The sequence below is a fragment of the Fonsecaea multimorphosa genome (assembly GCF_000836435.1).
Source record: "Fonsecaea multimorphosa CBS 102226 unplaced genomic scaffold supercont1.22, whole genome shotgun sequence".
Classification (NCBI taxonomy): domain Eukaryota; kingdom Fungi; phylum Ascomycota; class Eurotiomycetes; order Chaetothyriales; family Herpotrichiellaceae; genus Fonsecaea; species Fonsecaea multimorphosa.
Window position 1 is genome coordinate 265,658 of NW_015971656.1, and position 22,290 is coordinate 287,947.

The 22,290-nt window shown below is 52.8% G+C and overlaps 10 protein-coding genes across 10 annotated transcripts; 4 read left to right on the forward strand and 6 right to left on the reverse strand.

The window, feature by feature from the left end:
- Positions 1–241: 241 nt before the first annotated feature.
- Positions 242–3,142, reverse strand: Z520_09093 (uncharacterized protein; the record flags this gene model as incomplete). Its single annotated transcript, XM_016779589.1, has 1 exon — positions 242–3,142. The coding sequence occupies one exon, from the start codon at positions 3,140–3,142 to the stop codon at positions 242–244; it is 2,901 nt and encodes a 966-aa protein (XP_016629300.1).
- A 599-nt stretch (positions 3,143–3,741) lies between these two features.
- Z520_09094 (uncharacterized protein) lies at positions 3,742–4,874 on the reverse strand (the record flags this gene model as incomplete). Its single annotated transcript, XM_016779590.1, has 2 exons — positions 3,742–4,467; positions 4,515–4,874. The coding sequence occupies 2 exons, from the start codon at positions 4,872–4,874 to the stop codon at positions 3,742–3,744; spliced, it is 1,086 nt and encodes a 361-aa protein (XP_016629301.1).
- A 524-nt stretch (positions 4,875–5,398) lies between these two features.
- On the forward strand, positions 5,399–7,379 carry Z520_09095 (uncharacterized protein; the record flags this gene model as incomplete). The annotated part of the gene is made up of 3 exons (XM_016779591.1): positions 5,399–5,488; positions 5,549–5,925; positions 5,972–7,379. 3 exons carry the CDS (start codon positions 5,399–5,401, stop codon positions 7,377–7,379), a joined length of 1,875 nt encoding a protein of 624 aa, XP_016629302.1.
- A 726-nt stretch (positions 7,380–8,105) lies between these two features.
- On the forward strand, positions 8,106–9,005 carry Z520_09096 (uncharacterized protein; the record flags this gene model as incomplete). Its single annotated transcript, XM_016779592.1, has 1 exon — positions 8,106–9,005. One exon carries the CDS (start codon positions 8,106–8,108, stop codon positions 9,003–9,005), a length of 900 nt encoding a protein of 299 aa, XP_016629303.1.
- Positions 9,006–10,015: 1,010 nt separating this feature from the next.
- Positions 10,016–11,763, forward strand: Z520_09097 (uncharacterized protein; the record flags this gene model as incomplete). The annotated part of the gene is made up of 2 exons (XM_016779593.1): positions 10,016–10,596; positions 10,662–11,763. 2 exons carry the CDS (start codon positions 10,016–10,018, stop codon positions 11,761–11,763), a joined length of 1,683 nt encoding a protein of 560 aa, XP_016629304.1.
- Positions 11,764–12,981: 1,218 nt separating this feature from the next.
- On the reverse strand, positions 12,982–13,704 carry Z520_09098 (uncharacterized protein; the record flags this gene model as incomplete). The annotated part of the gene is made up of 1 exon (XM_016779594.1): positions 12,982–13,704. One exon carries the CDS (start codon positions 13,702–13,704, stop codon positions 12,982–12,984), a length of 723 nt encoding a protein of 240 aa, XP_016629305.1.
- Positions 13,705–15,086: 1,382 nt separating this feature from the next.
- Positions 15,087–16,214, reverse strand: Z520_09099 (uncharacterized protein; the record flags this gene model as incomplete). Its single annotated transcript, XM_016779595.1, has 3 exons — positions 15,087–15,215; positions 15,268–16,100; positions 16,178–16,214. The coding sequence occupies 3 exons, from the start codon at positions 16,212–16,214 to the stop codon at positions 15,087–15,089; spliced, it is 999 nt and encodes a 332-aa protein (XP_016629306.1).
- A 1,347-nt stretch (positions 16,215–17,561) lies between these two features.
- On the reverse strand, positions 17,562–18,722 carry Z520_09100 (uncharacterized protein; the record flags this gene model as incomplete). Its single annotated transcript, XM_016779596.1, has 1 exon — positions 17,562–18,722. The coding sequence occupies one exon, from the start codon at positions 18,720–18,722 to the stop codon at positions 17,562–17,564; it is 1,161 nt and encodes a 386-aa protein (XP_016629307.1).
- A 667-nt stretch (positions 18,723–19,389) lies between these two features.
- On the reverse strand, positions 19,390–20,118 carry Z520_09101 (uncharacterized protein; the record flags this gene model as incomplete). Its single annotated transcript, XM_016779597.1, has 6 exons — positions 19,390–19,404; positions 19,458–19,583; positions 19,633–19,784; positions 19,834–19,929; positions 19,981–20,018; positions 20,072–20,118. The coding sequence occupies 6 exons, from the start codon at positions 20,116–20,118 to the stop codon at positions 19,390–19,392; spliced, it is 474 nt and encodes a 157-aa protein (XP_016629308.1).
- A 920-nt stretch (positions 20,119–21,038) lies between these two features.
- On the forward strand, positions 21,039–22,037 carry Z520_09102 (uncharacterized protein; the record flags this gene model as incomplete). Its single annotated transcript, XM_016779598.1, has 1 exon — positions 21,039–22,037. One exon carries the CDS (start codon positions 21,039–21,041, stop codon positions 22,035–22,037), a length of 999 nt encoding a protein of 332 aa, XP_016629309.1.
- Positions 22,038–22,290: the final 253 nt, after the last annotated feature.

The window sequence follows — 22,290 nt, forward strand, 5'->3', positions numbered from 1 at the left end:
GGAGCCTTGGCGCTCGGATCCAAGGCTGCGTTGACGAGGCTGGACAAGGCTGGACAAGGCTGAAAATCCTCATTCATCAATCCACTTTTGTATCCAACTATTGAAATAATTATCCTTTTCTCAAGCCATAACCAGTAAAAGGAAACTCTAGTACCCCGTTCAGAAAAGCATCTATATACACAAAGGACGGATCATCCACCAAAATCTGTGCAAACCCACCACCCGTATTCCCTCTGCGACGTTAATCCACACTGTACGGTGACCTTGCGCATTCGGGGTCATTGAAGTCGTCCTCTTCTTCTTGAGGCTCATCTTCTGTATAGTACTTGGCAGACATGAAGCTTCCTGACATTCCACGGTTGTATTCGGATGACGGCCGGCTTCCAGGGTGACGGATATAGTCCATATAATGTTTGCTGTTTGATTTTCCGGTGGAAGAATCCGCACCACTGGTTCCCGGCCTCGAGGGAGAAGGCGTATCATCTCCAAGCCGAACCTTTCGCGGATTGACGGGTGTTTTTTCCTCGTCGGATAAGCCATGGGGCCCGTTCAGCCCGTTCGTGAGACCATTGTCTTCTGGTGATACTGGCTCTTTCCAGTCCTCGGTTGCTTTCGTCCCTGACAAAGCGCGTTCAAGGGAATCGTTCATATCTGTGGCCTTCGGCGTATGGGGCTCTTCATGGTCTTTCAATTGACCATGCACTTGATGCGGGCTCGACGAGTCGGAGAGACCTTCATTTGTGGGCATAAAATCATCCGTTTCATCATCGAGGAGTTCACGCTGAGCATTGCCCGTGTGGCTCGGGACAGGCTTCTCTCCTTCCGGTTCGACAAGTGTTTCGTCCTCAGGCAGACCTTGCTGGTGGTCTTGCTCCTCCGGCTTCTCTTCTTTCAGGTTGCCTTCTTCAGCGGGTGCTGGAGGTGATCGAGTGTTTTGACTGTGGTCCGGCGTGTTGTAATGATCTTTGGGTTCAGTTGGTTCGCCTGGGGCCTTTGAGCCGCCCATTGAGGGTTCAATTCGGCCGGACGGAGTTTGTTTCTGTGACTTGGCCTTGGCAGAGGTACCGATCTGTGTTACTTCCCTAGACTCAGGCTGTTTCAGAGCCTGGTCTTCAACTGCACGAACCAGGGTATCAGGTTTGGCCCTTTTCGGTACTTTTGCGTTCTCGACAATCACGACCATCCAGACCCCAATCTTGTCGTCACTTCCAAGCAACGGCGTTGCTGAGATCCAGCAGACCCTGCCCAGTCCTGCATCTTGAATTTTGTTTCCACCGCGGGTCACTGTGCCATCCTTTCGATCTCCAGCTTCAAGCAGCAAGTTGATCTTCGCCGACATGGGAACACCTACGCTGAAGCTCTCCTTGAGTCCTTTCAACGTATTTGCAGAAGCAGCAACATGTGATAAGAATGGATGCTGAATTATATTGCCCACGCGTCGTCGTAGGACGGAGGACACAAAGACGACTCGGAGCGAAGGGGCCGGTCGGACCAGCATGTAGCTGTCGTAAACGCCGGGCAGCTTTCCTGACAAACCAGATTGGCCTGACTGACCGAGTTCCCAGGCCTTATCCTCCTCCTCGGCAGGGTCTTCATCATCGTTTTCAGAAGTCGCATCGCCATCACCGAACACTCGTCGAGGGACTTTACGACTGCTTGCGACACTGCGCTCGTCATCTTCCCTTGATTTCGGAGTAGTCCTCCCGCTTGACCGGACCACGATGGATTCCTCCAGATCAAACATCTCACTTAGATCACGCAACTTTGCCAATGCCTTTGGCTTTTGGACGTCTTGATCATCTCCATTTATTCGATTTCGGCGGACTTCTTTCTCACGTCTCTCCATCTCTCTTGTGGTCAGATACCGTTTCAATCCTTCGAATTCCTTCCCTCGTTCGACCATTCCTGTGACGTCAACCTGAGCGCCAATGTGATATTTAACATTGCCTTTATCGTCGTGGAGAGGGGCTATCATCAGTAGGTTCATGAAGGCTCTGCCATCTCTCCGGTAGTTTAGCAAGGTTTCGCATATATCTTCGCCTTTTACAATGCTTTCTCTCAACCGCGCGACCGACTCTCGGTTAGTTTTGGAGCCTTGTAGAAAGCGACAATTCCGCCCAATAACGTAGTCAGGCTCGTATCCAGTTTGTCGGTAGAACTCTTCACTGGCAAAAACAATTGGATTATCCTCTTGTCTTGGATCGGTGAGACAAAATACTTCAGACAGGCCTCCTACCAGATCTCTAGTAGAGGAAGTTCGATTACCCGTAATCTCGTCTATGAGACACTCGGTCACCAGTTTTACCAGATTGTACGTGACGTACATGGGGAGAGCAGAGTTGACCATAAGGCGAAAGGCGCCATTGCTCAGTTCCTCGAAAGCCCTGTCGAGGATCGCTGCAACAGAAACCTTTGCATTGGTTGGGTCACCATCATCCGAAGAGGGAGGGATTCCTTCAGCAACAGCATTGGCATACTCAATGGCCTTGATGGCCTTCTGGGTTTCGAGGTATCGTAAAAGAATAGGATGGTACTGCGGTCTATACCTCGTCAGAAAGGAAGTGAAGCGGGCCAGGTATTGAGGATCGCGGAGGAGAGTATTGAGATGGCCCGAAGAAAAGAGCGACTCTGAAAGCGCCTCGACTGAAGGTGGCTTGGGCCTGGAAGGCGGAGGAGGTGGGTGCAGGTCGAAATCTAGAGCAGATGAGGACTCGGAATTGTGTACCTCAGACATAGTGCGCAGCAGAGAGGGTGGGTTCGAGCCCGGTTGCTGTCCAGGGTTCTGGCGAGGACGTTCTATGCGTGGATTTGGAACTGAGGCAGATGCTTTCAGCTCCAAGTCGGTCGATGCGTGCGGGAGCTCGGGTCGATACACTGGTCTGTCTCGTAGTTTGAGAGCTGGGGCTTCACTAAGCTCCGGTCCGGGCTGTGACTTGCGAACAGCGGGCACTTCTGTGGAAGGACTTGGCTTGGGTTTGGTGAGCACTCGAAGAGGCTCCTTCACCGCTCCGTTGGCAATGTTCTTCTGAGCCAACTGGCCAGGGTGAGCAGCCGCGTTTGACTGCTCGGTGGACTGCTTGCGAGTTTTCTTGGATCGGCCGGAACGAAGGCGGAGGGTTTGCTTAATTCGCTCCAGGTCCATGGCGTTGGAACTTGCGTCAGGTTGGGCGTGTCCTGCTTATCCAACGCTGAATAGACCATGAGGAGGATGGCAAAGAGACAAGGACCGGAGAGATGTACATCCTAGAGAATGAATACCATCACGACTAGCAGCGGGTTGCCGGGAGGCGAAATGTAGATGTGGTGGAGGTGGTGGTCTGAGGAGTCAGTCCTAGCTTCATAGCTGCATCTCCGATTCGCGAAGGCAGCCCGATGACGAGGGAACAAGTTGCGAATGCCAGATGGCGATCTGCTGCAGCCCGACGCGATCCAGCACATCAACCTGCACAGAGGCTTTTCATGCAGGGCGCAACTCCATATTGGACCACGCTGCACGGCTCTGATAGCCACCAAAATAGAGATGTGGGGGTCATACATTGCAAAGGGATGGAAGTCCTGCTCGTCATGACTTTTGGGCCCAGGCAGGGATTATTGGCGGACTTGACCGAAGCAGACACCAAGGAACAAGTCTCCGTGTTCCCTGCAGACTGGGGCGGGAGTTTAGCAAACTTGATAGTACAAACAAGTGGATGATCCAACGCAGTTCCCCAGTATGTATGTATATTGCCTTGGGCCGAATATCTATCTTGTCTTTGTCACGTGTCTTTCCTTCAACTCCCTACCATTCGTCCGAGCTGTGTTATGTTCTCGAAAGCTCGGCGGGCCGCGACCGGGGCTGGGCAAAAACCTTCCCACTTGTTCCTGGTACTGCTTGTATTGAGGATATTTGCCCGATGAGAGGAGCTCTGTAAGCCAGGTGCTGGACTGGAAAAGCATGAGGTAGGATGCTGCTCCGATCCCGCTCCAATTGTACCAAGTCTCCGTGGCCAGACACGACCACAGGTACAATGTAACCCAAACGCCTTGCTCTGCTGCGAAATTTGGATGTCGCGAATAAGCAAACAAGCCTTTGGCGAGGAAGCCTCGGTCCAGGTCTGCTCGTTCCCAGCCGTGTGGTACTTTGGCTGTTTCGCGATATTGAGATTTGGCAGCATGGTAATTCCACTGCTGCTGATCTGCCACGGACGAGATGGCAATCAAGGCCAACATGATGGCAGATGCGACAGTATCAACCGTATTCCAGGATTGAATTGGTCCGTCGTAGGTCGCCAAGCGTTCTGTTAGCAGGAGAATGTAGGCTGGAGTGGTGATGAGAAACAATAGCAGGGACTGCGCTAGCGAGATGAACAGGATGTTGAAGAGGAACATCAACGCTGGCCCAACATATTCCTTGATGGTGGCCCAGCGGTAATCCTCGCTGCCAATCGAATAGCCTCCTTTTCGATAGTAATTGTAGGTCAGTCGAGCCTACCACAAAATCAGCGCCACACATAAGCAGTCAGACTGGGACTTACACTCCATAGCGTGCTAACAACGCAAAGAACATCTAGTCTCGCTGTATGCACGCCGGCAAGGTGAGAATAAACCGCATAGTGCAGGTTGTAGACGGCCGGGAGTATTGACCAAACGCGGTCTACTTGGGAGTAGTTCCTGTTGATTTCGGAGAGCAGCAGGAAGATGGGAGACAGAGCAACCGCAAAGGCAATAGCGGTAATGAGAGGGTTCGTGTCAAGGTACAACTGCTTCAAGGCTGCAGTGTTGGTGATGGAAGAAAAGAAGACATTTGGGAGAGACGCCAGCTGGTAGAGGTAGGGGACGACTGTGTTGCTGTAATCGGCACAGTCAACCAGGCTGAGTACGACAGGGAGAGCCATTGCGCAGCACTTGAAAGAAACACAGTGCCTTGTGAAGGATTCAATAGCAATTGTAGAGAGAAGAGAGGCAAGAGGCAGGGGAGATGGTTTATGAAGCCTCACCCAAGCCTCACAGTAAAATGTAATGACGCAATCATTATTATTTGTCAATATCTTCTGGGGCGCCACCGTCGGGGGACTACCGGTACTGGCCAGGCGTACAGGTGGAGGTGAGCTAAGCTTCCCAGTTAAGATCTCGTCACCTATGCCTCCGGCCAAACACCCCTAAGGCTCCAGATCTCACCCCACCACCATCGCCCTAGTTACTGGCTCACTGCGTACTCGCAAGTGCCCCTGTGGCGCCACTACTCGGTTCTGCTCCCACCGCCTATTTGACCAATTGATCACCTGGTGGCGCGTTCAGCCGCCATCGCTCATATTTTTCAGACGCGTCGCTTCATCCTCCTTTGCCTGCTCCCGTCCCTTCGACCATCAAGGCCAGTGAATCCTCCCTCGCCGACTATGAGACTCCTCCAAAATGAACTATGCCCGGCCAAAAGATCCTCTGCGTCGCAGAGAAACCGGCAATAGCCAAGGCAGTCGCCCAACACCTAGCAGGTGGCCGAGTCACCACAGTAAGCCAGTTTTAATTCCCAGGCCCTTACTCTTTGGCCGGTTATCTCATAGACCCCTAGCGCCCGGTTAACGGCAATCAATATGTCAAGAATTACGAGTTTGACTTCCACTTCCAACAATGGGGCAACTGCTCGGTAACCATGACCAGCGTGCTGGGCCATCTGACAGGCTTGGACTTTGACCCAAAGTATAAAAGCTGGAAATCGTGTCCTCCGAGTCAACTGTTTGAAGCCGAAACAAAGATTACCATTGACAGAGACAAGCAGTCTATCGCTGAAAACATTCAACGGCAGGCTCGCTATGCCAGAGTCCTCTTTATTTGGACCGATTGTGACCGGGAGGGAGAACACATTGGCGGCGAAGTACGGGACCAGGCCAAAAAGGGCAACCCGGCCATTGTGGTGAAGCGAGCCAAGTTCAGCAATACTGAAAGAGCGTAAGTGTCCTTCTCTCCCTTGGTTCCCCAAGCCTAATCGCTCCAGCCATGTTGTCCATGCGGCCCATTCTCCGATTGATATGGACGAGCGGCAAGTCAGTGCGGTCGCAGCCAGGATCGAGCTTGACCTGCGGATAGGCGCCTCTTTTACTAGGCTTCAGAGTCTCGAACTCCAGCGTTTGAGCGACAACCTTCGAGACCAAACTATCTCCTATGGTTCCTGCCAATTCCCCACCCTGGGCTTCGTGGTGGATCGATACAACCGAGTCAGGAATTTCAAGCCAGAGACCTTCTGGCTCATCAAGTTGGTCCACGTAAGGAACAGAATCAAGGTCAATTTCAACTGGCGGAGGGTCTCTCTCTTCGACCGAGCAGCGGTGACCATTATATTTGAGGCGTGTCTTGAAGCGAAATATGCCAAGGTTACAAAGGTCCAGAAGAAGCCCACCTCGAAATGGAGACCGTTGCCTTTGACAACGGTGGAGTTGCAAATGCAAGGCAGCCGCTTTCTTCGCATGACCAGTCAGCAAGTCATGTCCGTCGCGGAGAAGCTCTACCAAAAGGGTTTCATCAGCTATCCCCGAACCGAGACAGATCAGTTCCCACGAGAGTTCGATTTCAACGCCATAATTCAACGGCAAACCCAAGACAACAACTGGGGGCAATATGCACAACGACTACTGGACGGTGATTTCAGGACTCCGCGTTCGGGCCGCAACAACGACCAAGCTCACCCACCTATCCACCCAGTCAACTATGTTGCCAGCAATGCTCTGGACGCTTTGGAAAAAAAGGTGTACGAGTTCGTCACCCGAAGATTCTTGGCGTGTTGTTCAGAGGATGCCAAGGGGGAGGCGACCGACATTGAAATCCTGTGGGGCTCTGAGACGTTCCATACTCATGGTCTGCTGGTCCTGGAGAGGAATTACCTCGATGTCTACGTTTACGACAAATGGGAAAGCAGCCAGCAGCTTCCTGAATTCACCCTCGGCGAGACCTTTGAGCCATCAGAGGCAAATATGGTGGATGGAAAGACCACAGCGCCCGGGTATCTTACCGAGCCTGAACTGATCGCTTTGATGGATGCGAATGGCATTGGAACAGACGCGACAATGGCCGAGCACATTGCCAAGATCAAGGATCGATCGTATGTCGACACAAGACAGTCTAGAGGCGGTCGCAATTCTGTCCCGGAATTTATTCCCACTACACTCGGCGTTGCCTTGATTGAGGGGTACGACAACGTGGGCCTCGACGTCAGTGTCAGCAAACCTTTCCTCCGCAAGGAGCTGGAGCTGAAGATGAAAGCGATCTGCGAGGGTCGGAAAAGTCGGAGTGAGGTTGTCCAAGAGAGTTTGGAGCAGTACCGTGAAGTGTTTGTCAAGACACAGCGTGAGATTCAGGTTTTGAAGGACGCAGTGACGAAATACGTCGTCAATGGAGGGGCCGAGTGAAAGTTGTCACAGGAGGTTCAGAGCACGCAACTCCAACTCAGCCTTGGCCAGGAAGCCCTGCAGAAGTATTTTCGCAGCGATGGGTCCCACTGACAGAACGCCCAGATTCTTCTGACCACTGAGCACTGTCATGTGGGCTCTCTAGGGACCCTGGTCGGCTGTCCTCGCTGCCCCAGAATCCGCAAAAGAGCCACCACGAGCACGAATAACATCAAGTCAGCAAATCGGAAAATTCGACGCCACAGTTGCTGTCCCGATCTGACGGCCACCGTGACACCCATGACGCACAAATGACGCGAGAGCAGTGGCTCCGACTGTGGCTGGTATTTCCAGACGTCCAATCACAAAGAAGTCAGCCACAGTTCATGAGAAAGAGCCCCAGATCTGGATGCTTCAGGCAAGAGCATCGGCGTGGGTGCGTCAAGCGTGATGCCCTTTTCGAGTGATCGCAGTTTCTTAAATCGCTGGAAAGGAAAGGAAATGCCAATACGTGACGCAATCTGGCGACTTCCTTGGGTTGTCACACTCTCATCTGCGGAAGGATTGACCAAATATGCCCAAGGAACGTACCGCCTATATAAGACGGGCATTCCATCCATCCCCAGCTTTAACTTCTCATTATCATCATTCAGAGAGCTTACCTCCAATCCAACATTCATTGTGATTTTGCCTGTATCACCATTCAAACCCAGTACTGAAATCAATCTTCCTCGTACCCCAGCCGCAATGTCGAATCTCATCAACAAGGCCAAGGATGCTCTGTCTGGCAACAAAGGCCATGACACGACTACAACCAACACTTCTTCCGCATATGGCACCACAGGAGCCGGTTATCATGATTCCGTCACTGCCAACCGCGTGGACCCCACAGTCGACAGTCGCACGGGGACGTCTACCGGCGCCGCAGGGCCACACACGTCCAATCTTGCCAACAAACTCGATCCCCGTGTAGACTCCGACCGGGATCACCGTGCCAATCCAAACAGCAATGTTGGAGGATATGGTAGCTCGGGCTACGGACCGACCTCCACCACCACCACCGCAGGCCCTCACTCGTCTAATCTTGCCAACAAGGCTGATCCTCGCGTCGACAGCGACTTTGATCACCGCGCCAATCCAACCAGCACTGTTGGAGGATATGGTAGCTCGGGCTACGGACCGGCCTCTGGTACCACGGCGGGACCTCACTCGTCCAATCTCGCCAACAAGGCTGATCCTCGCGTCGACAGTGACCTGGACCACCGCGCCAATCCAACCAGCACGGTGGGAGGATACGGCAACTCAGGATATGGCAATTCAGGGTATGGAACAACAGCAAACACTACAGCGGGTCCTCATTCTTCCAACATGGCAAACAAGCTTGATCCTCGAGTGGACAGCGATGCCGATAACCGCAACAACCCTGCTAGCCGTGTTGGCGGCTATGGGGAGACTCAAGGCACCTACGGCGGTGCTGGCACGACCTCAACCTCAGGATATGGTACGACTGCACAGCCAGGAGGAGTGACGGGCACTACGGGAACTACTGGTCATGGAGCAACAGCTGGTACACAGGGTACCCCGGTGCACAACAGCGAGCTCCTCAACAAGCTGGATCCCAGAGTGAAGACAAGTGGTGGATATTGAGATGCATGTTCTCACAATGATCGTCCTGTGTAGTCAGAAGGAACCTGGGGGAGAGCCACGCACTGTCTTGGGAAGATATTCTTATAGAGGATTTCAGTCACAAGAGTGACTTCCTCGAATGTACTTATGAATAGCACGCATCCTATACCCCTGTCTTCAGAAATAAAAATCTTCCAAACTGTTCCCACATTGATTGACACTGCATAGTCCAGGACTTTGCCCAGTCAAGGCAAAAAGTCTTTCAGCAGACCGGACAAAGCATGTTATTCATCCCTGGAGGCCTTAGCTTACGGGTCATTGGCTCTGCGACTAGGCTGGCTTCGATATAGGCTTCATCCTGGAATGATAACTTCATCTCAGTGGCGACTTTGGGCGCGGGACTTTGACGCGTGGTTCCAGGACTTCCAGCCCCCTTGCGTAGGCGACGAGTGTGCTGAGCAAGGTGCATAAAAGGGGCCTGGTTAAATCAGCCATTGGACAAGGGCAGAAGAAAGGGTCAAGACATAGATGCATGACTAACTCGACACTCATCGCAGGCCCTTGGCCCTTTTCCGGAACGGGCTCTATGTCGGACGGTGGTCAGGGCAGATATGCTGAGGTCAGCAGTCTGAGGCAGTCTCCAGGCCGATACAGGTGGCACCCAGGTGGGACCTGAGGGGGAGAAGATGCTCGATTTGGGGGGTAGACGAGGGTCCGGCGTGGCAATCATTGGGTGTCACGGGCTTAAGCTCCACTAAAGATGCGCCCGTAGCAGCAGCCGCAGCAGCAGCAGTGTCCGTTCTCCAGCGCCCAGTCCTAGGGTTCCAATGCGATCGTCAACCTTGGATACGAATCACCATGGCACCGCGCCACGCAGGTTTCAGCTTTCTCTCTTATAATGCTGCCTGCCCTCGCTGCACTGTCTTTGACCATCACTTGACTTGACGGAGTGACCTCCTGCAACCCCCCAAAAGCCTGAGTGTTCTTCGTCCCAACTGCGTTTCTTGCCCACTTGGGCCCTCGTAGCCACCATGGCGACTCCTCCGACAGAATCAGAACCATTCCCTTCCTACGTTCCAGATGCCAACGATGTCTCCAGCGTGTCTTTCAAAAGAGTGGGCAACAGCATAAGGGATCCAAGTCGGAGACCCTCCGTTGTCTCTCGCCTCTCCAAAGCCCCCTCGTCTCTCCGGTCTCGCACGCGGACGGGCTCCCTAACACAGTCCTTCCTCGAGAGCAATCCTCCTCTTGGTATGTGGCAGGCTACAGGTGAAATCGGCTCCAAGATCCCTACATTGCCAGAGATCAGGAATGGCGCGTTTGCAGCGGAAGGGTGGACGCACGAAGGCCAGATGGAACGTCGAGGGACGAATCCGCACGAAATCCACGCTCGAAGGGTGGCCAGGACGAGTTCTGCCAGTACACGGACGAGAAAGAGCTCGCTCGCGGCAAATGCTCCGCCGGCCATTGTAGAAGAGAGACATGAATACTTTCCCAAAAGAGCGCCGACCTTGATGCAGGAGGAGCCCTTGTTTGAAGAGGCAGCGGCTCCTCAACTTGAAGCCCAGCAGCCGGCTCATGGCCAGCCAGAACAAATTCAGCAGGTCGCAACGTGAGCTCTTCTCCCTGGTCTCCATTCTTATCACGCACAGCATTTGCTAATCCTCTTCATTTTAGCTCGGAGAAGCACACCGAGACTGCTGCGACTCAAGAGAGAGATTCCTCAATGACCCCCTCGAAAGCCACCAGTGGACCGCAAGCGGTACGGATACAAAGCGGTCCCGACGAAACAGGCACATATCCCAATGGCTACCGCTTCCCCAAGAAGCACACCTGGAGCCAATCGACCATGATTGGTCTCCGCGCGTTTTGGAAGTTCTTCCTCACCCCTTTTGGTTTTATTGTCACCATCTACGGCCTCAACGTTGTCGGATGGGGCGCCATGATCTTTTTCGTCCTCCTCAAAGCTGCGCCGGCCATGTGCCACCCGTCCTGCGACGCCGACAGCAGCGCCCGAAAGAAGTGGATCGAAATCGATTCGCAGATTCTGAACGGTCTCTTCTGTGTGACCGCCTTTGGTCTGTTGCCCTGGCGAGCACGAGATTGGTACTATCTCATGCGTTGGCGTCTCGGCGGCAACGAACGCTACCACCGCCGCCTCGCAGGCATATATCGGGGTTGGTACCGTCTCCCTGGCTCTCAGCAGTTGGAGGAACATCTTGGCCCTCCCCCTGTGTACAACAGTGCCCACCCACGCACTCCAGAAGCGCCGCCGCCCTATACAGAAGACGAAATTGAAAAACTGGAGGAGAATCCTGCTATCCCGATCCCTGCAACGTCCATGCCCGAGCCACCGCTAACAGGTCTCCGCGCTCCGACGACAAAATCCTGGACCATTGATTTCGTCGTGTGGATGTACATTCTCAACACCTTTTTCCAGGTTCTCCTGTGTGTCTGGATGTGGCATTGGAACCGCTTCACCCGGCCCTCGTGGGGCACGGGTGTTTGGATCACGTTTGGCTGTCTAGTCGCCATCGCGGCTGGCTTGTGCGTCTTCATCGAAGGGTCCAAGGTTAAAAAGATCGAAGGCATTCCGGTCCAGGAATACGACGTGCTCGAATCGATTGAAGATTATCAGGAGCGAAAGGCCAAGGAAGATGCAAAGGAGGCCAAAAAGTTGGCCAGGCACGAACATCATCGCCATTTCAGGCACGAGGAGAGCCACAAGGTCGTGAGGTCGGAGAAGTTGAAGGGCCATCAGTGGTTCACCCGACATTAGCATCTCGGATGGGCTGCATAAGAGCGAGCACCAGCGAGCACTCTTGAGCGTGTCTGGTTCGTGGGGTCCTGGAGATCTTTTTGGACAAGTTTCGAAGCAAGCGCTTTGGGATTCCTGGATGTCCCAGGGCGGCATAATGAAGGGAACGAGCTCGATATAATAAAGGGCCGCGTTCCATACCCTTGACCTGGTGATGCTTTTGGGCGTGCACGGGGCTCATTGGGTGCAAGACGAAGGTGAAATGCTCTCCCTCTCGCAGAAGTCTAGCATGCGAGGAGGAGGATCCCGTATCAGTGCAGCGCTCACTCTACATAATAATTAAAACCCTGGAGTGTGTACGAGGTAATCTGGCTAGTAGTAATCTGGTCTGGTCCTTTCTGCTGTCTTCTCTCTTGTTGTCCTAGCCTACCTAGACTAGCCTGTCCCGTTTCCTTTCTCATTCATTCATTGATTCCCTTCCACCTACTCGGTACTGCGTGTTGATAATCCACCGCCGCCGCCTACGCTGCAGAGCAGAGGCAGAAGATACCCCCCGTCTCGTCTCTGTTCCTGTGTGTCCTTCATCTGCACCGTTCCCCCTTGTCCTGTGGTGTTGGCCCCGGTGCTTTGAATGGTGTCGACTCTGAAGAGTGCCCTCCGAATTATTCTCTGCAACTCTTCCTTCCCCATTGGCCTTTGTCGGTTTCTTGAAGTGGATGTCTGGGATTGGGTGGTTGTCAGGAGGACCGTTCCCTGGCAGAGAGGCTGGGGAATGCACAGTGTATGGGTACAAGTACTGCGTATGCGATTTCCCCCTGGGTAATAATTACATGCAGGCTGAATGGATGGTGGGTGGGTGATTGACTGATTGATTGGTAGCTGCACCGTCGGCGGTTGGAGTGAGTGTTTGGCTTGCAGCCTTGTGCATACGAGGTAGGAGATCTTCATGACTGCGTTAAGCCAGCCACTGATGCGGGAGGAATTGACACACAGACGAACATTGCGTCGTGTTGGACTTCGTCTATCTGTCTCGCTCGAGTCGGGTCTGGTTTGAGGCCAACCATTTTATTTTTGTCTTTCTTGGCAAATGTGGTTCTTTTCGTGGTGTTTTTGTCTCGGGCCTGCTTGTCGCACGCACATGGTGAGAGAAATGGTTCTAGTCTTGCAGGTAGGTGGTGCTCGGTCCATGGGCTCTCTCTCTGTGTGTATGTATGTGTTCATGATCGAGTCTTCAACTTCTCATCCGTTCTGCCGGGGCTTGACCTCCCCTTCTTGCATGATGTAGTACACCACCGTGCCGTCGCCGCCGCCGCCTTCGCGCGCACGCATGCCACAGAGAAGACGTTTGGTGTCTTTGTGTTCGTATACTGCACCCGCGGACCCGCGAGGATGACGAACCCTGACAACCTCCCTCTCCGGCAACTGGTCAAACACGGCACAGAACCTCCCCAAACTCCATTTCTCGCCCAGGGCCAGCGGCAGCACAAACTCCCTTTGCACGGGGATTTCGGTTTCCTTGATCTTGTGCTTGATCAGGTACGTCTGCAGGTCGGGATGTAGGTAGCTGTGCTGTGGAGGGAGGCCGGATATTATCGGAACTGTGACTGTCCCGCCAGCAGGAGGAGTCGATCCGTTTCCCGTAGGGGTGGATGACCCAGATCTTGACGGAGAAGCTGATCTTGATGGCGAGGTCGATCTTGAAGAAGGATTCGAATGCCCACCGAATTTGATCCCGTCCAGGGCCATCAGACCACCTCCTCCTCCTGCTGCTGCACCATTTTGAGCGCTAGGGCCCTGGCTGAGGCAAGCGAGATGGAGTTTCAGATCCGTCCACTCGTGCTGATACTGCAGGTTATGCAGGATTGTGATCGCCAGAAACTCCGAGGCGGATTTGGCTGATGAATGGTCGATTAGTGCCGAGAGAGCCGAGGCGGTTGGTGGTGTGGGTGTGGTGGGAGCCATGATCCAAATACACACGCTCAGCGTATAATCGTGCCACTGCCACTGTTTTTCATGATCTTTTCGATGTGAGACACTTATTGACCTGCCATCAGCAGCCCCTTGGGTTCGTCGTGCGAGTTGGGCGACGTTGAGGCTGAGTCGAAGTCTGAAATGTGTTTTTCTGTCAGACAGTGTGATTGTGATGGTGATGGTGATGGTGATGGTAATGGAGATCTGAGCGCGGCTCACCTTCCGGATTCTTCACCACCATCTTCAAAACACCATCTTCCTCCCCAAGTCTCTATCCCGATCTCACAAAAAATCCCAACAATTCTGCTGATCGTCCAGAAAAAGCTGCATCAACTCAGCAGTGCGTTCCCCGACCACCGTGCGCGCGAGAAGTGTCTGAACAAGCACCAGAACACGTCTCAGGCCCAGGATCATGGAGAAGAAGAGGATGGACAGATAAATGGACGCGCGTGTGGCCATTTTCCCATTTCCCAGACTTATATTAATAATAGGACTTCCACACTTGTGAGCTTCTGGGTTGTTTGGGCGCTACTTTCGATGGCTGTCTTCGTTACGTCTCAATCTCAATGTTTCCTCTCGAGCAGGAGAAACAAGTGCTTCTTTTCTACCTTGGGGTTGCTCGCCCTTGGACTCTGACCGGGGAACACCATCACATCACACCACCCGCTTGTAATTCCCTGCCCTCTGCCGATGCACCAACACTAGCCAAACGTCTACCGAGTACACGAAATCACATGCACTGTGTCGTGGATCCGATACAGAGGCATGACATCCATCGAAAAGACCTTTCCCTGTATCGAAAACTTTTCCGCTGTCCCTTGTTGCTTCTGTGTGATGTATCCCCGGGTCATTGTGTTGGGACCGTCTCCTTTTATGTGTTTCAGCCTCGCGCTGTCACTCCCTCCTCCAACCCGTCCACCGTCGACACGCCTGATGATATACATGTGTCCGGTGTAGCGTGGTAGGTCTCACTCCTCTATCGACTTAGAGAAGAATCAAATGTAGACCTGGGCACGACATGTCGTCCAATGTCGAGAACAGACAACCTCACAGTTCCGTCGAGTAGTCGAGTCTACCACATCTAAGAACTCAATGCGCTGGAACCAAAAGAACATCTCATCTTCATAGCTCGTTGGACAGTCTCGTGAATGTAATTAGAATACTATCAAAGCAACTTTGCCCACAGATTCTCTGTGCTCTCTGCAGTGGTTCCCTCATGGAAATTTGACGCCTTCAAGCCTTTTGTACATCTTCAGTAGATAGATATACACTGTGCTGGGTATCTGAAATCAATCATCGCTGGCTTGGACACTGCGCCACCCTCTGACAAACTCCTGGTTTTCTCGCAGCACTCGTTATCGGAGAAAGGCAGGTCAGCTGTATATTCCCACCACGAGGGCGTTGATCACATGCCCTTCCTTCCAGCCTTGTTCTTCCAAGGTCAATTTCTCGTCCAAAATCTTGCCAAGGTATGCGATCCGGATCTTGGCTTTGCTGGGGACCTGCGCGACATGTTAGTGAAGACATCAATGGGCCAACGTCTGAAACTCTCACGTCTGTTTCGTCCCGGATCCGTTGAGCGAGGGCGCTCACTCTCTGGCTTCTGCCCAGCAGAACGATCACATCAGGATCGCCGCGATCGCTGAGGCGGCATCGGACTTTCACAGCATCCTTGGGAACAGGGGCTTTGCCCTTGGCTTCCTTGACCTTTTCTTCATTAGAGGTCTCTTTGCTGCCGTCAAGGTTACCACCCTCTGCTGCCTCTAGTTTCGCTGCGATCGCATCGATATCACTAGTACCGGTGACTGTTTGGGAGTCCATGTCCGTGTTGTCCCCGATAACGTCGATGGGATCTGAAATGACGGCTTGTGGTATTTTATACAGATTTCCATGTTCATCGTAGGCCCCCTCCTCGAGCTTCCCTGTCGGGAGTGTCACGGAGAGAGCATCCAGTATCCCTTGCGCGTCGGCCAGATCACCTTCATGCAAACATTGAATCACCTGTTTCAAGCCACTCCAGACCTCTGGGACTCCCGTGACTCGGGTCTCGAAGAACTCATACCTCTCCCTCTGTAACTGAGAGTGTGTCCATGTCCTGTCTTTGCTCTTCCACGCCTTCGGCGGCTGAAGCGGCAGGTTATAGTGATCTGCTAGGTCCAATTGCCGGCGTTGCCGTGATCTCGTGTTCTGGTTGACCGAGTCTCTGGGCGTGGACAGCGCCGACCTGGAAGTTTCACTCTGATGGATCGACAGACCTGAAGGGGCCCCGAAATTGCGTGAGTCTGGATCGTGGGATGCACCATTAATCGCCGTCTGCGACGTTATCGCGTGAGAGTGTTGGGTCTGAGGAGGGGCTTCTGAGTGGCCATGGTCTGGATCACGCGAGTCTGTCGGTCTCGATGAACAGCAACCCTAGAGCGCGGGAATCAGTCATTGAGCGATACGACAGGCGGGAAGCAAGCACGAAAAGTCGCAGAGGGGTAGAGATGTGGCAATACCATAGTGCAGGTCAGTTCATATCTGGCCCTGGCCCTGGCCCAGCCGTCATCAAATGATCTGAACTGTCGAACTGGGAGTGGTAAGTGTCATCCGAGGCCAATTTCACGTGAAGCGTATTGGGATACGCAAGATGAGGGTTCGCACAGCAACATGCAAAAAAGCAAATGAGAAGACGCGAGGCTGCAAACGAGCGCACGGCCAGCAGCGAGCGTTTCGAATTACTAGAGCACAGATGCCATAGATGCAGACAGAAGAGAGGGGGTGGTATAATAGTTTTTCTAACTGAAACTGTGGTGGCTAGATGCATGAATGAACGTTGGTCAACCGACTCGGACATGGTGCGTGCGGCAAATGGACGGTGGCCACAAGGCGAGCCCTGCAGGTGGATAAGCGGTAGGACGGAACCAGGCTTACAGTTGGGCAAGCGTTATAGGCACTTAGGCCTGGAGGTGGCCAGCGCGGAGAAGGCGACGACGACGGCCAGAGCCACCTGGGGGCACCTGCAGCCACCCCAGAAGCCTAGAAGTCCCTTTATCGATCGGGCTAGTGTAACGAAGCCTACAACCAACCAGTGACCACCCCCCTCGCCCCTTCGTACTCGAGGTCTTGGTCCCCTGGGTACCCCCCAAAAATAATCCCCGGACTCGTCACCATCGTAAATGCCAGTGCCTCCGAGTCTCTTCTCACCTCCAAATCAAACAGGCACGATGCCTCGGTGTTTCTCCTTGTTCTTCACGGAGGCGGTGCCCCAACATCATGCCATCATGCATCGCGCTGATCCCAAAATTAATTGTCATCAGGGCTTGTCTTCCTTGCGATTAGCTGAAGAGCCATGTGCATCCTTCCGTCCCCTTTAGCTTCAAATTCGCACAGTTCCGCAAAATTCAAGCTTCCTGCCCCCTGCACGATGACGGATCACTCTCACATGCCTGTGCCTGATATCGAGTGACCGATTTCTGGAGGAAGAGACAATTCCAAATAATAAAAGATATTTAGATATTCTCCTCTCCCACCACAAAGAAAGGCGCCATGTTGCCCCAACCCGGCTACGTCTGAAGTTCGTGATCTGGCCATTATCAAAAATCTATCCTTTCCAGCAAAAAAGGGAAAACAAGACACCCTCAGCAATATGATCATCTACAGGTGTAAAGTATACACAAGAAAAGGTGTTGGGATCCTCCTCAATGAGCAGTGACACAAGGCTGAATTCGTCCTTTCACCGGAACTCGACGGCCGGACAGACACCCATCCTCCAGACGCCTGGCTGTCCCTCGTGCTTCAATTCGAGTTGTTGGTACCTGTTGCTGGAGCATTAGCCATTATGTGTCTCGGAGCAAAGGGTAGGAGACTCACTTTTCGCTTTTGGAGTGGAAATAGATGCCACTCACTCTCCCCTCAATCTGATTAAAGCAGATATAGTAGAACCCTTCGAAGCTGGCTCCCTGGATGGATTTCAACTTGTAGTCAGGGACCAGAAAATGTTCCTTCCACCTCATGAAGATGTAGTCTTGCTGCCACCAGTTCTCGTGGTTCATGGGGTATACAAAATTGATGTTGCGCTTCGCATGCAGACTGAGCGGTCTCCATGCAGGGAACCGAGCCCAGTGCGTCAGGTCGGTCTTATCGCTCGCACCCCATGTGGGATCCCGGGTCCTGAAACTATACTTTTGGTTTGGTCCGCCGATGATCTCGCCGGTGAAGAAGGTTGTCAAGGTTGGATGATCCGGCGTCAGGCCACAGATCTGAAGGTATCCCGACATGCTGCACTGCTCGATGTCCACGGTCAAAATGGTCACTTCGACGTTATAGATCTGCCGGTCCGACTGCTGAGTGCCTTTGAACTTGGAATAGGGCTGGAATGTTGCCGATGGGTACTGTGGTCGAATTCGCCGTTGAGAAAATTCCCATCCTCTCAGATCGTTGCTCGACCAGTCTAGTTCTTGGTCGATCGCTGGGTTGCCGGGAGGATCCCCAGCTCGAGGGAAGCCTCCGGGCCGGTTGTTCGCAGACGATCTCAGCGGGGGCGACGATGTGCCCAGGTCACCATTGCCGTCTAGTCCTGTCTCATCCGCCGTGGCTCCCATGTCAGACATATCTTGCCGGGTATTGCCTGTCGATATGACTGGTGTGGTGGCCGTCGCATCAAATTGACCGGTCCGCCGCGCGCCATCGTCTTCAATGCGCTCGCTTAAGCCCATGTCATCATCAACACCATCTAGGAGAGGAGTCTCGCTGGAGCCATCGGCATGGATTTTCTCATCGAAACTTGGCGGGGTGGTATACAAAGTCTCCTCTTGCATCTGCGCCATGCCGGCAGCAGTGTTGTCGCTGACGGATCGCCGGTCGAGTCCATCTCCGCCATCAAGACTCTGCGACACGACTAGACGCCTTGTGGCATCATTCCCGTCATTCTCGGGAGGTGGGGTCAATGGAGCAGGGCACGCGACATTGGGTTGAGTTATCTCGGAGTCGTGGGCATCAAACGACGTATCGGGCGCATGGGTTGGCATTGAAAGGTGAGAGACCGGAAGGTTATCATATGGAGAGAGGAATGATGGAAATGGCGGAACGTAAGGATAGAGGCACGGAGGGGTGGGATGGATTGCTAGGGAAATCGCAAGACGAAGGAATCCAAGCCCGTTCGTCAGAGCACGAGATACATGGGGAGGAGAATGATGAGATGGATGGAGAACAGTGGACGCTGGACGGGTGGATGGCAGCGGGAATCTGATTGATTGGAGACGCATTCGCTCATCAGCCCATCTATTATGACCCAATTTTCGTTGAACTAAAACTCCCGCCCCGGCTTTCGGAGGTTCCTTGCCTTTTGCGGGGTACAACTCATGAAGCCGTGGGCCTCGCATCACAAACATTGTCGTTGCGTACTCTTGTCACTGCTGCTGTCTATGTGCCAGATACAATGGCTCGAGGCATCCAGACTGACCAGAGGTGATCACTGTCGGCCCTAGATGTTCTGCACGCAGCCAACCGCCTACGGCTGTCGCCAATCAACACCGCTTCGAGAAGCCATTGTACAATGTCCCTTTCAGATCATGAATGCTTCTGCGGTCAAATTCCAAGGACGTCTCCTTCGACTGAGACTGATGCTCAAGCGGCTTCGGTTGGTGGACTCGGTTCTGTGAGGTATCGAGGATATAGGCCACAAACAGGTTGATTTTAGATGGGCTTAATCTGCGGTTCATTGGCTTAGCATGTCTTTTAAACCCCCTGTTAGAGAAGCTTACCTTGAAGTGCAGGGATATCAGAGAGAACACCAACGCTTTGAGATCCTGCACCAGGTAGTAGAAGACTCGCAGTCCTTCCGGGTCGGCTGAGTCCGTCACGTCTCCCAGAGACCCAATCTTTGCGGTCTGCGCACCGTCAGTCCAGTTCGCAGCCAATGTAGAATGTGTCACCCACCTCAAATTGAATGTGTTCGTTTCCCAACCTGATCTCAAGCTCTTGTCTTCCATCCTTGTTCTTTTGTGGCCACCGGGAATCGTCTTCCTTCATGATCTCACTGTCTTTGATGATGCGCTTGATTTCTGCGACGAGGAGAGAGCTGACACACACTAGACACACGTCAGGAGCCAGGCGCAATACCGATGGTATAATGCATACTCTCTTTGCGAATGAGGGAGTCATTGCGATAATTGGAATTGTTTGCATATCTCGCTGTTGCGCTTCGACCGTCTCCAATCACTCTGAAGTCAAATTCTGTCCGACCGTCAGTGAAAGCCACACATTGGAGACCTGAGCCCTTCGTACCTAGAAATTCATGGCCGAATCTGCCGGAATGGCCAGAGCTGCGCATGGTCAGTAGCCTTCTAAGAATGCAAGTAGAGGGGGAAATCCGTACTAGTATCGCACGTAGAATGGCTCATTTGAGTCCTTCAAGTTCGCCATGGTAGAAAGTTAGTCCGTTGTAACAGAAGTTCAAGGGATGTCACAACTAAGAGTAGACAATGTCATGCGATGGTCGCCCTTGAGCGTCCACCTTGTGTCGAAGATTGCCCGCTTCGAGTCGAGGCTGCGCATCTCCAAAACCGCTGCCAAGCCAAGCGGAAAATCGACTAGTATTATGCACATGCAAGTGACCTCATTTGGGCAATTCAGTGATGCCGCTCTACTCTCTCTCTCTCTACGGCTGAAAGTAGCTTAGCGTCTTGCTCTCTGCGTGGACGACTCTCTGGCGCCTCTTAGGGCAGCGCTTTGACGATCCTTCTTAGAGCGGCATTGAGACTTCTACTCGTATATTCCAAGTTACTTTGAGCACTTGGATCTTTCCCATATATTCCTGTCGTAAACGCACATGCGATGACGCTGCGAAAACGATATGTCCCAGCAAATATGACAGGAGCAGAAGGAGAAGCGAAGAAATAAATAATGAGGCAACACTCAGTCGCGGTTATATCGCAGCAGAAAGTCGCGTTTCGACAAGCTCGTTTTGGTTAGTCCTCCGGAGTGGTTGGACCGGCCGGGGAGCACGCAACGCTGCTGATATTCGCCTTTTAGTTGCCGAATTACTTTCCTCCAATACTAACTTCTCCCCGAATCAATGGACATAATTGCTGATGTTCATGCTCTTCGATATATGTTATGAGGCTCTGAGTTCTGCAAAATCGAGTCCAGTTCACCAGGCTGTGTCAAAGTAAAACTCCCCGTTTTGGCGAATCTACTTACCTTCGAACGGTAGAGGTCTGGAACAGAATTACGAGAAGCATCTGGGGAATCCTTGTGCCTATTACAAAAGCAGAATTCTAACGATTCTTCTTCGAATCGGATCTGATCACTTTCCTTACTGACAAGCATACTGCTTTTTTGCCATGCCTCCCGTACGGTGCAACTTTGCCTCAGCACTCTATGACCGCATGGTACCTCTTGCGGTCGGCGAGGTGCAGCCAGCAGGTCTGTCGGTCAACTTCATCGACGTCCATCATCCGCGTGACATCTTCGACCGGATGATAGCGAACCAGGAGTTCGATGCTTCAGAGTTGTCCAGTTCGGAATACATCACCCGCCACATCGCTGGAGACCGCACTTTCATTGCATTACCGGTTTTCGCATCTCGGGTGTTCCGGCACAGCTTCATCGTCGTCAACAAAGACAGGATCAAGGAACCGAAGGACCTCAATGGGAAGAGGGTTGGTGTGCAGTTGTACACGATGACTGCTGCCGTCTTCATTCGAGGTCTACTTCAACATGAATACGGAGTCGACATTTCGTCAATTGAATGGGTGGAAGGCAAAATGGAAGGACCAGGCTCTCACGGCAAGCCCTCGGCCTTGCCGCCCCTGAAGCCGATCAAGATCACGCAGAACACCAATCCCACCAAGTCTCTTTCCGATCTCCTCGAGACAGGCGAGATTGACGCCACAATCGGTGCTGATATTCCTGCCTGCCTCGGCAAAGCACCACACATCGACCGTCTCTTCCCAGACTTCAAGAAAGTGGAGATGGAGTACTACAAGCGGACAGGGATTTTCCCCATCATGCATCTAGTTGCCATGCGCCGAGATTACTACGAGCAAAACAAGTTCGCGGCATCGGCCCTGTACAACGCCCTTAATGACAGCAAGGAGCTAGCCAGAAAGCGGATGGAGAGTACGGGCGCGCTGAGATACATGCTCCCATGGCTTCCTCAAGAGCTTGATGAGATCCATGAGGTTTTTGGAGAAGACTGCTGGCCCTACGGTATCGAGGAGAACCGGAAGACTCTGGAAGCGCTCGTGCAGTATCTGTATGACCAATCGATGATTGAGAAGAAGGTGCCTATTGAGGAACTCTTTGCACCGGTGAGGAAGATCAATTTCAGGATAGGCTGATAGACAGAGAGGGCATTCTCATGGTGTTGAAATCCTCTTCCGTTGCTGCAATGGTTCTGAGTAATATAAAATTGATCATCAAATTCGGACTATACTGAGATATAATCTAAGCAAGTAAAGCCTTAATAGGTGTTGATCGGACAGTCCCAGCCGGGGAATGCTTCGCCCGGGGAGACACGTTGTTTCGGCCCCTTTTCCCCGCAAATGTTTTCTCCCCGTGAATTTGTCCCGGGACTTGCATCCCCACCTTGTG